Genomic DNA, 17,677 nt, shown 5'->3' with positions numbered 1-17,677 from the left:
CAAGACTTGAGCCAGTTTATGCACTTCATCAAAACAATGAGAGGATGGAATTTTAAAATCACCTATTTTAAGAGCTGATCAAAGATTTGACAGCTTTTGTGAACACAGCTCCTTTCTACTTTGTCCTAGGAGTTCCTTTGCACTGGCATAAAATTTAGTTGTATGTTTAAACTGAGTCTGTGTTATATAATAGTGGGTAAAAAATAAAGGATACTCCCTAAGGGAAAGTTAACAGTGGGAAACAGGTGATTTGGGCGCTCATTCATTGCACCTGGAGGCAGGGGTGGTAGTGGCAAAGTGTGTCTGAGAACAGAAACCAGCCAGGGACCTGGTATTTCTGAAGGATGGACTGTAGAGAAGAGCTCATTTATTTGCCAAATACATATTGCTCCTACGTTTTACATTCAGAGATTTTTTTTTTTAAATGGTTGGGAAGAGGATGAAGGCCAGAGTTCTTAGAAAGAAAAATAAAAATGATTTTCTAAAGGAAAGAACTAAGTAATTGACTCAAATTTCCTTTTCATTCTTTCTTAGTAATATCTGTATGGAAATACCATATTGAGTATTTTAATATTCTGATCAGCATATTATAACATGCTGCACCATTGTATTTCAAGATGGTAACCTTTCTGATTACACTACAGAATTAGCCAGAACAATTCTTTGTCTGAGGAATGAGTTTCCACTTATAATGGAAATGTGTAAGCTCTGGCATAAATATTTTGAACCTATCCAAAATCACTTTTTGTTCAATAATTTGAAAAAAATCAAGATCAACAAGTTCCTTTAACGGAAAATTATGCTACATACTAACAATGATATTCTATATAACAAAACATAAGGAATTATACATTTAAAGAATTTCTTCTGGTTTTATGCATAATATTTGCATTTGAATTAATTTTATTTCCTCATTTCTACAAAGTCTGAAGGTTCAACAAGATAACAAAATGCTATACGACAGGATTACTGTGCATTTAATGTGGAATAGAGAAAATGTATAAAACATACAGTACTGTAAATACACAATAGGAACTTCTAAATTATTAAATCTATAGAAATAATTTAGGAAAGAAAATGATAATGCAGTCAATTTATAAGGCATTTAGTACAGATGCTAACTAAAATTATGCTCCCATAAGAAAAACTTCTGTCAGCTTTAAAAATAGTTTTATACCATCTTACTGTGTTACAATAAATCTATTGAAGAATTTGACTTTAAAAGAAATGGCATTCTTTTCTGATTATACCATCAGAGGTTTATTTTTAACCAATATAAAAATTAAACAGTAAAGTGCTGAAAACAAAAGGGGAAAGTAAAAGAGAAATCATGAAAAATAAAAATAAACAATTATTTACACATACAGTGACAATAATTAAATAAGCATTCTAGTCTTTAGAATTCTTACAAAGAATGGAAATAGAGATTCTTCAATGGTCAAAGCATTTTTGAAGTATATTTTTTACTTTATATTTAATAATGATTAACCATTATATTTAAGATAAGAAGGAAGCACATTTTGGCTCACAGATAAATTTACAAATGTAATATTTCTAAAACTGACTGCATTACTAAACAAATTCTTTATATAAATTCACTGATCTCTTTTACTGAAGGATGCATTGGTTTGAAAATCAAAGACTTACGTCATCCAAAAAATCAATCAGTGAGGATGAGGAAGAAGAAAAGGAATCCTATTTAACGAATACAGCAATAAAAAAATAGAAAATATGGATGAAGCAATTTAATAGGAACAAATAATAAATCAAAAATTTTGTAAAACAATTGAAAGGCAAAATGACATTAATTCAAATAAATAAATGAGAAAAGCAGTCACTGTCATTGTTTTCAAGAAACTTAAGAGATCCATTAAATACTTTTTAGAGTGTTTCTTTTTCCTTTTTCCAAAGGAATGAAATATAATTCATATACCATGCCCAAAGTATAATAAAATGAAGCTCATGGCAAATCATTAATAATCAAATTAAATATAAGCACTTATGAAAATAATAACTAAAAGTAAGTAACAGAATCTCTGCTTCTGGTTCTTCCCACTAGAAAGTAACCTTTTTGAGGGGGGATTTTTGTCACTCTTGGTCACTACTATATCTCCAGTACTTAGAAAAGCTCCTTGCACACAGACACAAGATTCTGATTTGCTAAATAAAAATATAACTAACTTAACTTTAAAATGTACTTTATAACATGATATTGACTTTTTTTTTCAGTCAAAAATTTGAATAAGGTGAGGAATGACAAAGTGTTATATAATCACCATTTCATTACTGTGGAGTCCATATAACAGAGGATGTAATACTTTTAACATGAAGCATTTCTTTAAATACCTAAAAAAATGAACTGATTTGGAACAAGAAACACCAATACACTATTGTGAGCTTCATATTTTCATTCATTTTTTTTACTGTGGCTCTATGCTTTGGAGAAAAAAAAAGAAGAGTCAAAATTATTCAAAAGTTGGAATATTTTCTGCTTTTGTCATTTCTTGGGGAAGTTGGAAATGTTTTTAAAACTAATAATGACTTTAATGTTTACACTTTTCTAGGATGTTTTGTTAAATACAAGTGTGATTATATTTTCTGTAAGAATCCAGAACATATTAATTCCCTGTGTTGCTATTTTATAGGATTCTAGATCCTTTTATGTGAGATGCAATACAACAGTTTAATTGCAAGTAAATTTTAAATCACAAAGTAAATTTTAAATTGACCATAAAGGATATTTGAAAAGTTTAGGACTTACTTCAAATTGATCCAGAGCATCGGTAGGCGTATTCAAAAATGCCAAGAAAGAATGCTGTGAGTCTTGGTGCTCTATACCTAGAAAACAGCAGCAACTTTTTTTAAAACTAGAACAATTAATACTAATTTTTATGGATAACCTTTCCTGTATCAATCTATTAAATCTATTCACAAATACTATATTTCAAAGCTGATCAATGTTATTAACTCTACATATTTAAAAAGCCAAATTAGTTTTTCCAAGACTATCACTCAACACTTAAATAATATCCATTTCTATCAAATACTTGTTCTTGAGTTACATGTTATGGAATTCCTTTTTCCATCTGTTACATCATTAAAAATCCACATTAAGTCTTTTGGTAAACTAGAGAGAATGTAGGTGCTTGTTTATGTCTGATTTTTCTAAGCTAACATCACCAAATGAGGTTTCTGTTTGAAATACTCGTACTAAGCATACAGATATAAATATAAATAATATATATACACACACAAATATATATAATATTTCTAAGAAAATAATGCAGTCATAAAACAAATGTACTTAATTATGCAAAAAGTTAGTCAATCTGACTGCAGGTACTATTTGAATGATGAATCCAAACTCCAGTTTTTCTCAGATGAATTAAAAAATTCATATGTCTTGTGGCTATGGTATTAACTTTAAACACATAATTTCCAAAATAATTCTTTTGTGGGTTTTTTTGGTCCTTTTTCTCCCCCTGGTGCTGGGGGTTGAATCCAGGGCCTTGTGCATGCCAGGCAAACACTACTACTAAAAACACATCCCCAGCCCTCTACAATATAACATAAAAATGATGATAAGTACTAGTAAGGATAAAACAAAAACAAACAATCACACAATTTTGACTTCTATATCCTTAGGGACTATTATCAACTAATTTATGTGTGTTTTTCCATATTACCTTCTAATAATATACCATAATTACCAGATAGGGCAAAATGTTCATAAATTCATTCAGTCAATGAATAATTGTTGAGACTATTATGTACCAGACACTGTTCGAGATTCTGGGGACATAGGAGTAAATGAAGCATTTTTTTTTTTTAAAAAAAGTCTTTGTCTTCATCTAGTAAATATCACCTTATAATATTTAAGCAGATATAGTACATTACAACAGTGAAACTATTTTTGCAGTAATCAAAATCTAAACAAAAAAGCTTTGGTTAACATCTCTTCAAAAGCAATGTAATAAATTTAAGAATTTTCACATTTAGATCTAATTTTAAAATGATACAATCAATGTCATCTAATGTAAATCATACTCTGCACTGGTTTCTTTCTTATTAAGTTGGTTTTAGGGTCACAAGTGATTCAGGTCTTATGCATTCTTTTTTGTCTCCTCATTAAATAATGTTTCTTCTTTCTACTCTTCATTAATTAAAACCCAGCATGGTTATCATTTTAGCACAAAGACTAAAGTACCTAATATGAGTTCCTATTCACTTTTTCAGTAACAAATTCTACCAACAAAAATTTATTGAACATCAACTACTTTAAACAGCTTTGTCATGTGAGGTTCTCTATTTGACTGCTCTCTGTATTCCACAATTTCACAAATGGATTCAAAGACCCAACCAGCTTTAATTCTATGTATGTTATGAGACTGGGGAATGAGAGAGAAGCCCATAGGACTAACATGAACCCATTAATTAGTGTAGTATTCAGTGATAGCCTTTATTAGGAAAATGAATTTTGTATAATTGCATATAAAATATCCCATTATTTAGAAAAATAACATCCTCTGAGTGTCTTTTTATTAAACCTTCATATTCTTAATATGTATATTACGGGAAGAAAGTTTAATAAAACTATCAAACACCCTTAGCTTCCACATTAATGGAACAAATGCAAAAGTAATGTTTTTAAGAAAATGGTAATAAATTTTGGGAAATCCCATGGGGTCAGCAACATAACCATCAAACTAGAAGGTGGCACTGAAATATCAAAATAATTCTTCATTATTACATTGCCCAATTGATAACAAATAAATAGATTGCTCATTAGTTATTTCATACATTGCTTTCTCAACTATCCTGAGAATGATTCCACCACAAGATTTTGTACTTTCTAGGCACAAATAAATACTTGTTGAAGTATCCTTACTATGGTCTGAATGTTAACACACATTGCCACTACTGGATTAACTCGGATGATAACATTTCAGAATATTATAAAGTATATTATAATTTTCCAGTGACCAAAATGTTGTGAAATAGTGCCTGTCACTGAAAGTACAGTTAACTTTATGGGAAAGTGACTGCTTCTGTTACTATAAAGTCTTAAAAACAATGCCTAGTAAGTAAAACAAAATGACTCAAGACCAGTCTCCTAAATGTATATGTGTATGCATCATATACACAGGCACATGTTCATAAGTGAGTGCCAGAACTGAATAAGTGAACAATTTTCCCACCTACACAATAAGCTGACTCTTCTGTAATACAAAACATTCATGACAAAACAGTAAGTCCTGACTGATGCAAACACACATTCCCATACCCTTTTCAGATCTAAGTTCTTCAGTGTCCTTTATCAGTTGTTCAATTTCTGATAGGAGTTCCAAGTTCTTCTTCTCTGAATCTTTTAGTTTACTTAAATAAACAAAAAAAGGAAAAATGTCATTAATTTTTATTGCTGGTTAGTGATGCATCTTATATGTAGCTCATTAAATTAGTTTAAATTTTAGTCATGCTAAATCAGAGTACTGCAAACCACTTTAGGCAAGACAAATACAGCCTGTCACCTGCTATTATATAAATTAAGTCTTCCTAGAGCATAGCCAGGATCATTCATTTCAATACTGACTATAGCTGTCCTTTCATTATAATAGTACAGTTGAGTAGTTGTGAGGGAGGCTATATAACCCTCAAAGCCTAAAATATTTACTATTTGGTCCTTTATAGAAAAAGTTTCCTGGCCCTGAGCTAAATTACTAATGTTCAAAATGTTATAAATCAATTAATTTTAGAGTTGTTAGACTTTATTCATAAACAACCATAAAAGTGGAACATATGTGTAAGTTTATAAGTGTCAATTTGATTTATATACCTGTTTTATGGACATTTTAATGTGTGAACTCTGATATCCTGAGCACAGGAAGAAAAGAGTATACATATTCTAGATTACAACACAGAGACTGACACTCATTAGGTCTTTATGCTGTATTTAATTCATATTCTCCAGAAAAACATTTGTTCTCTTTCCAATGCCACATAAACACATGTAAGTAAAATATAAGTTATGTGTGTCATTTATAACAAAAAGTTTATAATTCAACAGGGGTGCCATGTATCTGCCCTTTGATTTGATTCAAGATATTAATGGCTACAGTTTGAAGTCTAAGGCTGTGATCACATCATCAAAAAGTGAATTTATTGCCCTACAGTTCTTCTAATGCTTTTGTAACCTTTAGCATCCTGAGCACCAAAAGGATTTCTGTATTTCTAGTTTCATTTGAAATGTGAACTTTTGCTCCTCTATATCATCTATACTGACTTTTTTTATTTTAACTAACCCCTGAGCCACATCCCCAGCCCTTTTTTAAAAAAAATTTTCAGACAGTGTCACTAAGTTGCTTAGAGCCTTGCTAAGTTGCTAAGACTGGCTTTGAACTTGTGATCCTCCTGTCTCAGATGCCAGAGCTGCTGGTATCAAAGGCATGAACCACTGTGCCCAGTTTATACTTTTTTGTTGTTTTTTATGATACTGAGAATCAAACCCAAGGATTCAGACATGATAGGTAAGTGCCGTACCACTAAACCACATCCCCAGTCCTTGACTGATTTTGGAATCATATTTATATCCAATCCAATTGTGATGTTTTAATTTTATCATTTATACATTCAGAGTATGATTTGCTCTACTGTTGTGATAACAGGGAATGTATTCATTAGCTAACACCCTCAAAGACTGGGAGCTTCTATTTTTTAGGAAATACAGGAACATGAAAAATAATTATCATCAAAAGATATTCTGCCCTTATGAAATTTAACATCAATAGGATATTTATTTGCAAAAGACCAAGGGTAGAGGTCATAATTTTCAAATAATTATATTGACCATGTGTCACAATTTTACACACGCAAGGTATTTTTTTTCTTTGTGGTACTGGGGATTGAATCAAGAGTCTTAAACATGATAGGCAAGTGCTCTACCACTAAGCTATACCTCCAGCCTTTTTAAAAATTTTATTTTGAGGCAGGATCTCACTAAGTTGCCCAGGCTAGCTTTGAACTTTTGAACCTCCTGCTTTAGCTTCCCAAGTATCTGTGATTATAAGTTTGTGCCACTATGACAGGCAAATATGATATTCCTTCTCCTCCCACTCCCCAATACTGGAACTGAACCTAGGGGTACTCTATTGCTGAGCTACATTTCCAGTCCTTTTTATTATTTTTTAAATTTTAGACAGGGTCTTTCTAAGTTGCTGAGATGGGCCTAAAGCTTATGATCTTCCTGCCTCAACTGCTCATCACTAGGATTACAGATCTGAGCTGCTGCGTAAAGAGCAAATATGATACTATTGAACATGAGAAAAATTTAGATTTAATGGAATAAAATTTGAGAGTTAACTGAACTTTACAAATAAGGGGGAAAAAACAATGAATATTATCTAATAGTATTAATTCCACTTTATGGACAAGTCAGAGGAAAAATAAGGCTGTATGAAAATCTTATCACTACCTACAGGACATGAAAGCATCTATTCTTTTACAAATCTTCAAAAGGTTTTGTTTTTTGTTTGTTTGATTTGTTTTTTTAAGGCAATATGCAGGAAAGTAAACATGTAACTTTTCTCTAAATAATTTTTTAAAACCTTAGAAATGATTCTACCTGGACTAGATTTTTCAATCTTACCATTCCGTTATGATATTGGATGCTTTAACTTTATTCAGTTCTTCTTGGATGGCCTGTTTGGCTCTTATTTCTGCATCCAAAGCTGATTGCAATTCCAGTCTAGCTGACATATCCAGTTTTGCAAAACGACGCATTTTCCAGGGCATATCCTATAAAGTAATATGAGTATGTTTTTAGCTCCCTATTTTAAGCATTTAAATTTAATAATCCAAGTGAATTTGAAAACTACTTCTAAGCACCATTTTTTGCTTGTAATAGAATAGAAACATTATTCACAAAAATATAATTTTCATTAAACTCAGAAATAACTGTTAATATTCAAGTACAAATGAATGTTTCTTAATAGTTATTTCCAATAATGACAATTCATATAGAATACTGCTAAGCAGTTATGTGTTGTTTTCCTAAACTAGTAAAGACTTGAACTAACTGATTGCTCATGAAAACTTACAGTGGGTTAAAGCCTAGAAAACTGACATAAATAATCATGTTTATTATAATGTTTTTTGAGCCTTTTTATCTAAAATGATAAGCCTCTATGCAAAATGGCAGAGCTTACAGTTGCTCGTGTACCCAAGCTGGCACTTCGTAATGCTTCCAATTCTTCAGTCATTTTAGAAGCTAAGGCCTGAAGATACCCTCGTGCATCCTTCTCATCACTGACCCTAAAACACACACACATGAACACAGAGATAAAGCAGAACAGAAAAACTTCAGTGACATATATACTCTTTTAAAGTTTCATAAAGAAGTGATAGAGACTTAACAACATTCTTAAGTAACTTCTTTCCAATGGTCTATCACAGTACCACGACCTGTAAACAGATGGGAAGAGGTTTATGAACTGTTGTTACACACAAATTAAAGCTGGTGATGTTTTAAAAAGTTCAAGTTCCGACTAGCTATTTAAAATACAAAGAAAGACACTTGTACAGTAACAATGAAGAAAATCACATTATTATTTAAATGGCCACACTGACTAGTCACAACTAGTGCTGGTTTAGGATCCAACACTGACTTATGCACATTTCCAGGAACCTGTAAAGTCACTATGTTCTATAAACTTTGTTCAGGGTTCCCTCCCTCCCTTCCTCTTCCCAGCCCCCTTTCTTTCTCTTCCCTTCCTCCCTCCCTTCCTTTCTTTTAAGGCAGTGCTGGGGATCAAGTCCAGAGCCTTATAAACAGTAGGCAAGCATTCTATCACTGAGCAACATTCCCAGCCCTGATTTACTAAAGTTGGAAAGCAAATAACTTCTTGTAAATAACTTCTGAGCTATTTTAAATTTTATATGATAATCTCTTCTAACTTTGCTTTTTATTTACATGTCACACAAATTCACATTCTGCTACTGCTGAGGTCTTCCACTAATTTTCAACTTATACTTAAAACCATGTTGCTTTTTCTTGGCTACAGAGAATTACTGGTGGGAAGGATTTAAAAAAAAAAAAAAAAGACTGGGGTTAGCTACAACTCGACGCCATTTAAGTTTCACTGAGTCCTAGGTCTTACACAACTCATTTCCATAATCATTGCTATGTGTCTTGTTTCCAACCCTGATCTTTAAAAATATCTCTTCCCCTCGACACTCTCTCTTGCCCCTTGCTTTCAGGCCATCTGGTTATGTATTCACACTCATCCACTTAGTTTTTAAAAACAGTTTTAGAGGGAGTTCTCTCATCTTTTCACTAAGTAATTCAAATATATTCTTAATTCCACAGTTATCATTGCTGTACAAATGTTTATCGTCCCTACTACACCTTATAGTTTCAATTTCATTACAGACCTTCTGTAATCCAAAAGAATTCCTTGTCCTAGCTGCTCCAGTCTGAAATTTCCTGTCTCTTCTCTTCTTCCCATCATTAAGCTACTTAATCATTCTAGACTTAACCCTCACTCACTTCAATACATACCCTGAAGGCTAATTTCTGCCTCAACTATTTTGCTGAACTTATCAAAAAATCAAAATTTAATTTTGATAATCAAAAATTATCAAAAATCAAGCATTCAGTTAAAATTATCACCAGAGTTTAGATTACGCAGAAACAGAACTTCGGTCCTTGAAGAGAGGACATATGAACTTAAACACTCAAAAGCAGTAATGAAAAATAAAGACCATGATCACAATGTACCAAGAACTCTGAGACAAAAATGACACTACACTAAGAGTCACTGGGCCAGGCTATGGTGGTGCACATCTGTAATCCTTAGCAACTCAAGAAGATGGCAAGTTCAAGGACAGCCTCAGCAATTTAGCAAAGCCCTCAACACTTAGTGAGACCTTGTCTTTTTTTTTTCCTTTTTCCTTTTTTTTTTTTTGAGACCTTGTCTTAAAACATAAAAAAAAGATCTGGGAATATGGCTCAGTGGTTAAACATCCCTGGTTTCAATCCCTGGCACACACATAAAAGTCACTGGGCTGAAGAGGGTACAGAAATACAGGTTAAAGGCATTACGAATTTTTTCAGTGAAATAGCAGCACAAAAATCTCAAAATGTTAGGAATGATATGGACATCTGCACAAAGGACGCAAATTAAATCCCAAATAGACAAGACTGAAAAAGAACCTCTCCAAGACACTTCATAATCAAAATGCCTCACATACAGAATAAATACAGATATTGAAAGTCACAAGAGAAAAATATTAGGTCACATTTAGAGGTAAACCAGGAAGGTTCATTTCTGATTTCTCAACATAGTCTCTAAAATACAGAGGGCTTACAATGAAATAACCCAAGCTTTGAAAGAAAACAATGTCAACCAAGATTGCTATGTCCAGCAAAGCTATCCTTCAGAATTGAAGCCAAAATAAAATCTTTCCAAGATAAGAATAAACTGAAAGAATTCAAGACTACTAAGCCAGCACTAGAGAAAAAACTTAAAGAAACACTACACTCAGAACTCAAAACAAACCCCAGAACTCTGGAATGAATAAAGTTCACTAGAATAACAATTAAGCAAATGAAAATTGTGAAACAAATCAAAATGGTAGGAAATGGCCTCAACTCTACAATTAAAATACATTGACTGGCAGAGTGAATTAAAAAACAAGAATCAACGCCAGGCTGTGTGGAAGAGACTCTCTTTTTTTTTTTTTAGTTTTAGTTGTAGATGGACACAATATCTTTATTTTATTTATTTATTTATTTACTTTTATGTGGTGCTGAGGATTAAACCCAGTGCTAGGCAAGTGTTCTACCACTGAGCTACAGCCCCAGCCCCTGGAAGAGATTCATTTAAAGGTAAGGATACCTACAGGCTGAAAGTAAAAGGATGGAAAAGAGAATCCATGCCAATGTTGTCTGAATATAAAAAATAGTACCTATTCTCATATCTATTAAAGCAGATTTCAAGCAAAAATCAATCAAAAGAAACAAGGAAGGTCACTATATACTGGTAAAGGGAATAATTCAATGAGAAGATATGATGGTAAATATTTATGACCCAAATGCCACTGTACCTAATTATATAAAACAAACACTTCTTGGTAGTAAGTTCCAGACAGACCCCCAATACAATAATCCCAGGTCATTTCAACACACTACTCTCACCAATAGGTCAGACATAAAATCGATGAAGACACTGGTGACCTAAATAATATAACTCAAACAGACCTAACATATATCTATAGAATAATTCACCCAACAACAGTTGAATTCACTTTTTTTTCAGTAGCTTAAGGAAACTTCTCTAAAATAGACATATTGTATGTCACCAAGAAAGTAAGTACAAAAATTCAATATAAACTCTTGCATCTCATCAGATCACAAAGAAATGAAATTAGAAGTCAACAGCGAGACAAATTATAGAAAACACAAACACAAGGGATTGAACAATATTCTTTTGGATGAGGAATAGATCATTGAAGAAATGAGAGAAGAAATAAAAACATTCCTAGAATCAAATGAGAATAGTGACACAATGTACCAAAACCTCTGGGACACTATTAAGGCAGTTCTAAGAGAAAAGTTTATAGCATTATGTACCTGCACTAAAACAAAACAAAACAAAACAGCAAGATCTGCTACATCTCAAAGCCCTAGAAACTAATTCTAAAAACAGTAGAAGTCAGAAAAAAATTAAGATCAGATCCAAAATCAGTGAAATAGAGAACAGAGAATAAAAGCACAGGAAAAATCAATGCAACAAGGAGTTGATTTTTGGAAAAGATAAACTAGATTGATAAACCCTTAGTCAAACTAAACAAAAGAAAGAGTAAAAGACCCAAATCAAGAACAGACATTTCTGAAATCCAGGGAATCATTCTGGACTCTTTTGAAAACTTATATTTCAATAAAATTAAAAAAAAATTATTTATTTTTATTTGTTCTTTTTAGTTATATATGACAGTAGAATATATTTTGACATTATTATCCATACATGGAATATAACTTATTCTAATTAGGATCCCAGTCTTGTAGTTGTACGTGATGCAGAGTTACGTTGGCTGTGTATTCAAATACAAGGCTAGGAAAGTTTTGTCTGATTAATTTTACTGTCCTCCAAGATACAGTTCTTAAGAAGCTGGGAGATAGGACATATATGGCAGAGTAATTAGTAACTTAGATTTTTGAGTTAGACAGACCTGGTTTCAAATCCTGGCTCTGCTCCTACCAGCTGTGCAAGTTTGGAAGTGTCCATGACACTCTCTAATTTGTTATCTACCTATGAAATAGGGATGATAATATCTCCCACACAGAATTGTTATGATAACTAAATGAGAATACACATACATTTTTAGCCTAATGCCTAGATGATATTTGTTAACTGAAGAATTTTACAGTTAAGCAAAACCAAATACTCAAAGGGTAAAATTACTCAAAAAATACAGTGTTCATTCACTTTTTTTTCTGTTGTTGTTCATTCACTTTTGATTTCATATAAGAAGGAGGCTACTAATTTGAAAAAGTAAGGAAAATGGAAAAATGCTTGAACCAAAATAAGAGCAAAGGAAATAAAAATTGCCAAGTAACTGTTCTATAGATCCATGAAGAAACTGTTTTGATAGAAAGTAAACATCTATCATGTTCCAAAATTGGTTAAAAAATACAAAAATCAGAATATCTATTTTTATTAGGAAATAAAGTCCTCATTGGATTCCACTTTATCCCTGTATATGAAATATATAAAACTTGACAAGCATCTTAATGATCACATAATGAATTAATACAAAAGTTATTAGGTAACATAATCAAAAAAGAGTTCTGGGAGATTAGGAACAGCTGATTAAATTGCAAAGTTTAAAAATGCCATTTGTGAATTAATGTTATACTAATGAGCACAGTTTCATCAGCTTTTAAATTTTTCTCAGACTATTTCTTAAATAATCTATACATAGTCATTTTGATCTTAGAAGTAGCTATAGCTTGTAGATAAGTTTCTTCAGTTATTTAAGGACACACTCTGACTTAAGAGGGGTTAACATTCTCTATTCTTAAAAAGAAATATCAGATTTCAATGAAGCTATGTAAGAGTTTATATGGGGCATTTTCCTGGAGTTGGGGAACAGAGGAACAACAAAAAACAGCAGAAACACAAAACATACTGGGAAAACACACACACACACACACACACACACACACACTAAAAAGAGTACTCACCACTGAATTATTTCTGTGATTTGGGCTTCCCAGTGAGCAACTGATTCTTTCTTGTCCGCTAGATCTTTTACCTCTTCTTCTAACTGCTGGTTATGCACACTTAAATTCTCATACAAAGCAGTAAGCTGAAAGGAAGTTTGAAAGTATGCATAACTTTTAGTATCAAAACTTTAAGGTGCTCAGACAACTGTTGTTACATCTGATAATTCATAATCTTCCACTCAGAAATGCTTGTCTTTTTATTATTGTACATCCTCTGGTCACTGAATTTGGAAATAACAAGTACTCTGAATTCTCATGCTTCCTTTGCTTGTCCTTATACCCTGCACTAAATTGGTTCTGGTCCTGTGAACATTCACCATTGTCAGAAGAATGTTAACATTATATCTCTTTCTCTCTCTTATATCTGCAAATATCTGTCATTTTTTTAAAATGTCATTTTTTTAAAAAAACAAGTTATAAAGAATTTCAAGCACATTCAAAATGGGACAATACAAGTGAATGCTCATAAGCCCACCATCTTCTTTAATTTATGCCCCTATCCTGATCCTCCTCTTCTTGCATGATTCTGAAAGAAATAACAGAAATTGTATAATTTTATCAATACATATATCTGAAAATAAGTCTCCATCTTTTTAACTATAATTACAATATTATCATATTTAAATTTAACAAATGTCATAATACCATCACATTGGTATCAACTGTTCAAATTTCCATTTATGTTGACAAGTTAAAAAACAGAAATTTGTTAAACTGAATCATGAAACCAATTAAGTAAATGCAGCTCAATAGTTTGATATATCTTTTTAAGTCTATCTTACTTACAGGTTTCTATACAATACTTCAAAAATAAATTTTTAGTTGTCAATGAATCTTTATTTTTATGTATTTATTTATATGAGGTGCTGAGGATTGAGTCCAGGGCCTCACACATGCCAGGCAAGTACTCTTACCACTGAGTCACAACTCCAGTCCCTACAATATTTTTTTAATTGTAATTTATTTGTTAAACAAAGTAGGTTATCCTGTAGAGTTTTTTTACATGCCTTCATTTTTGCTGCATATAACATGCTAAATTTCTTTTTCTTCTGGGTTCCTTCCCCCACCCCTTTTCTGTTGAGAAGTCAACTATCAGCTTTTCACCCCTTTGAATATAATTAATCCTTCTTCTCTGGTGGCTTTTAGAATTTTATGTTGGTTGGTTATTGCTTTTCAGCAGTTCTGTGATTTATCTAAATGATGTATAGTTTCCATCACCTTTAGGGTTTGTGACATTTCTTGAATTTGTGGTTAAATGTTTCTTAAAATGTTTGAAAAATTATAGGCTATTAACTTTGCAAACACCACTTCTGCCACAGTCTCTTTTCTCTTCTTCTAGGAAACCAAATATTTGTTAGTTCTTTTTATCAAGTCTTTTATGTCTGGTATTCTGTTCTCTGTACTTTCTTTTTTAACCCAGTCTGTACATTAGTATGGATTGTTTTAAAACGTACCTAGTCCTTTAGCTCTTTCCAGTCTTTTCTGAAAACTTTCTATTAGGTATTTTAGTTATTTTATTTTTTTCATTTCTAGAGATTGTCTGATTCTTTTATATGGACTGCAGTTGTCCAAATTCTTCACAATGTTTCTACTTTCTTGAACATATAATCATTATTTTAAAGTCCATTTGTGAAAATTCCATGCTGGGAATTCCTTTGGGCTGTTTGCACTGATGACTGGTTTTTGTTTTTTAAATCAATTTTATTTTTGCTGTTAATTTTTTTTTCTTTTCTGGACTTTAGTGTTTTGCTTGTTTGCAATTATGCCTAGTAAGCTATTTATTTACTTACATTTATTTTTATCTTTACTGCATTTATTTATTTTTTCAATGGCTATATAATTTAATACTTTCATAAGCAGTATATAAGTTATAGTTCCTGCATATCCTTGACAATACTTGGTATGCCATCATTCTTGGTCACAGTAGTCATTCTTGAGCATGTACAGCTTTCTCACTATCGTTTTAAAGTACATTTTCCTAATGACAGTGAACATCTTTTCATGTGCTTGTTATTTACACATGATCTTTCACAAAATGTCTATTCCATATTTTTTTTCTTTACCTACTTAAAAAGATTGTTGGTAGGGACTGAGTTTTAAGATTTTTTTTATATGTGATGTATAGAAACTTTTAATCACATAAATGATGTGGAAATATTTCCTCCCTACCTGTGCATGTTTTTTCATTTTCTTAATGTTGTTTTCAAATTTTGAAATCTGACATATCATAGTTTTTCTTTCATAGACTATGCTTTAAATGCCATTCTTTAACCCCCAAATCACAAAGATTTTCTCTTATATACCACTTACATTTCACTTGCTGATGCATTTTGAGTAAATTTTAATCTAAGTTCATTTTTATTCTCAAAGATGGGCATACAGATGTTCCAACAACATGTGAAAAGACTATGCCTTTCCTATTGAGTTGTAACTAAACTGATTCTGCTGAGAAATAAATTCAGTATAAATATGAGGGTTTACTTTTTAGACTCTTTATTTCATTATTCTAATACTACAGTTTTCTTTTATTCCTGTATATCCATATTACATAGAATGAATCCTCCAAGTATAGGATATTTTCCCCCCAATATTTTGGCTTTTCTAGGTCTTCTGTACTGCTATCTATATTTATGTGTAAGCTCACCTATTCTAACAAAAAACATACCAGTGACTCAGTGGTAGAGCACTTGCTTAGTATGCATTAGGCACTGGGTTCAATCCTCAGCACCACATAAAAATAAATAAAATAAAGGTGTTGTGTTCATTTACATCTTAAAAAAAAAAAAAAAAAAGAGCATACCAGAATTTTGACAGGGATGATCCTGAACTCACTATAGGTCAATTTGGGGAGAATCTTAATGAGCCCACCAAGTCATTAACAGAGTATATGGCTAAGTTTGGATAGTCCTCAATGTATCTCAGAAATATTTTCTAATTATCTTCCACTGGTTAATTCCAAGAGCTCTGAAACTGTTTTGCTTTGTTTTTATTTGTTTTGGTAGGGAGGATTCATCAATCTCTTCATATTAGCACAACCACAAGTCTACCAGCCATTTTTTTTTTTTTTGTTTTGTGGTGCTGGGGATCACCAGGGCTCTGTGCTTACAAGGCAAGCACTTTACCAACTGAGCTATCTCCCCAGCCCATACCAGCCATTTTTGAGAGTTGCAAATGCAGCATCTTTTCCTTACTGGTACTGAAACACATTCTTTTTTGATCACCACTGTTTTTGGCAGTCCTATCAACTAATTTGTGGCTAGAGTGTCAGCAGGAGATTTGTAAGAGTAGGAAATGCATACTTCCCACTGCTAATGTAGAACAGTTGCAAAGAGTTCTAAACAGATTACTTAATTTGTTTAGAACTAGTCAGAAAAAAAGTTAACCTTCACATTATTACTAAATAAGCATGAACTCTGGAGTATATTCAAGTCGCAATCTGTGGTTAGGAAAAAAAGGTAACTCTTCTTTGTTGTTTTCATCTATAAAATGGCAAGAATAATTAGACTGTATCTCAGACAATTGTGAAAATGAGTTATATAAAATAAACTCAGAAGATCTACATGTAATAAATTCTACCTAAGTATTAGTTCATTTTGCATGTTTGGAAGATTTTACTATTTCTATGTTGATATGTCTGACTTATAATATTTACAACACTAGTACTATTCTGAAGATTTTAAGTGAAAAGGCATATTAAAGGAATGTATACATAACCGTAATTATGCAATAAAATGAATATGGAACACCTGAAAAGGAATATTATTAAATTAAAACAGTTGTTTTGTGCGAATGAAATCATAGGTGACTTTCATGTTAAAAATTTTCTGTATATTTTGCAATGTTGTCTTTGTGTAAAATTGTAATTGGAAAACAAGATGCAAATTAGTTTTGTACTATAAAAACTATATAATTTAACTCTGGTATATATATTAATTTTATTTGCAAAAAATCTTCTTTTAATAAAAAAAAAATAGCTTATAGACTCCTGAAAATATCATTCGTTTCTGTTTTTTTAAATTATTTTTTAGGTTTAAAATGTGAAAATCTATTGTATGTAACTTTCAAAAGTAATGAATGTAATGACTGCTTTTTGGTCTTTAAGTGTACAATTCTGTTAAGAAGGAATCCAGTTTTCTTAAACCTGATTCTCAAAGGAATAGCTGGTAAAACAATGGCAAATACATTTGTTGGTTATCGTTCTTGTGAAAAATAATGAATTTAAACTAAATTGGAAAAATGAAGACATGGAAAGAGATGGTGAAAATGTGCAATGAGGTGAACTGAGAGTTAAGCAGAGATTCCACATCTTTTTGTCAGGCTCCAGGAATATTTCCTTGAAATCATTTGTTATTGAATATTGGCCTACCATATGAATTTTCTCTCAAAGTAGTACCC

General features: G+C 31.8%; 1 protein-coding gene across 13 annotated transcripts in view; it reads right to left on the bottom strand.

Annotated features, from left to right (window-relative positions):
* The window catches only part of CDC42BPA (CDC42 binding protein kinase alpha), a 311,754-nt gene that overhangs the window by 61,936 nt on the left and 232,141 nt on the right, over window positions 1–17,677 (bottom strand). For 7 of the 13 annotated variants that reach the window (XM_079106616.1, XM_079106608.1, XM_079106605.1 and 4 more), the window contains 6 exons: window positions 13,241–13,365; window positions 8,202–8,307; window positions 7,643–7,791; window positions 5,285–5,376; window positions 2,762–2,838; window positions 1,648–1,695 (listed from right to left, as the gene is read on the bottom strand). In XM_079106616.1, the coding sequence (XP_078962742.1) occupies window positions 1,648–1,695; window positions 2,762–2,838; window positions 5,285–5,376; window positions 7,643–7,791; window positions 8,202–8,307; window positions 13,241–13,365 (597 nt within the window). The remainder of the gene's footprint in view (window positions 1–1,647; window positions 1,696–2,761; window positions 2,839–5,284; window positions 5,377–7,642; window positions 7,792–8,201; window positions 8,308–13,240; window positions 13,366–17,677) is intronic. The other 6 variants (XM_079106610.1, XM_079106617.1, XM_079106611.1 and 3 more) reach the window with 1 other exon arrangement.

The sequence above is a fragment of the Sciurus vulgaris genome (genome assembly GCF_902686455.1).
Source record: "Sciurus vulgaris genome assembly, chromosome: 12".
Taxonomy (NCBI): Eukaryota; Metazoa; Chordata; class Mammalia; order Rodentia; family Sciuridae; genus Sciurus; species Sciurus vulgaris.
This window is presented reverse-complemented; position numbering and strand designations above follow the sequence as displayed.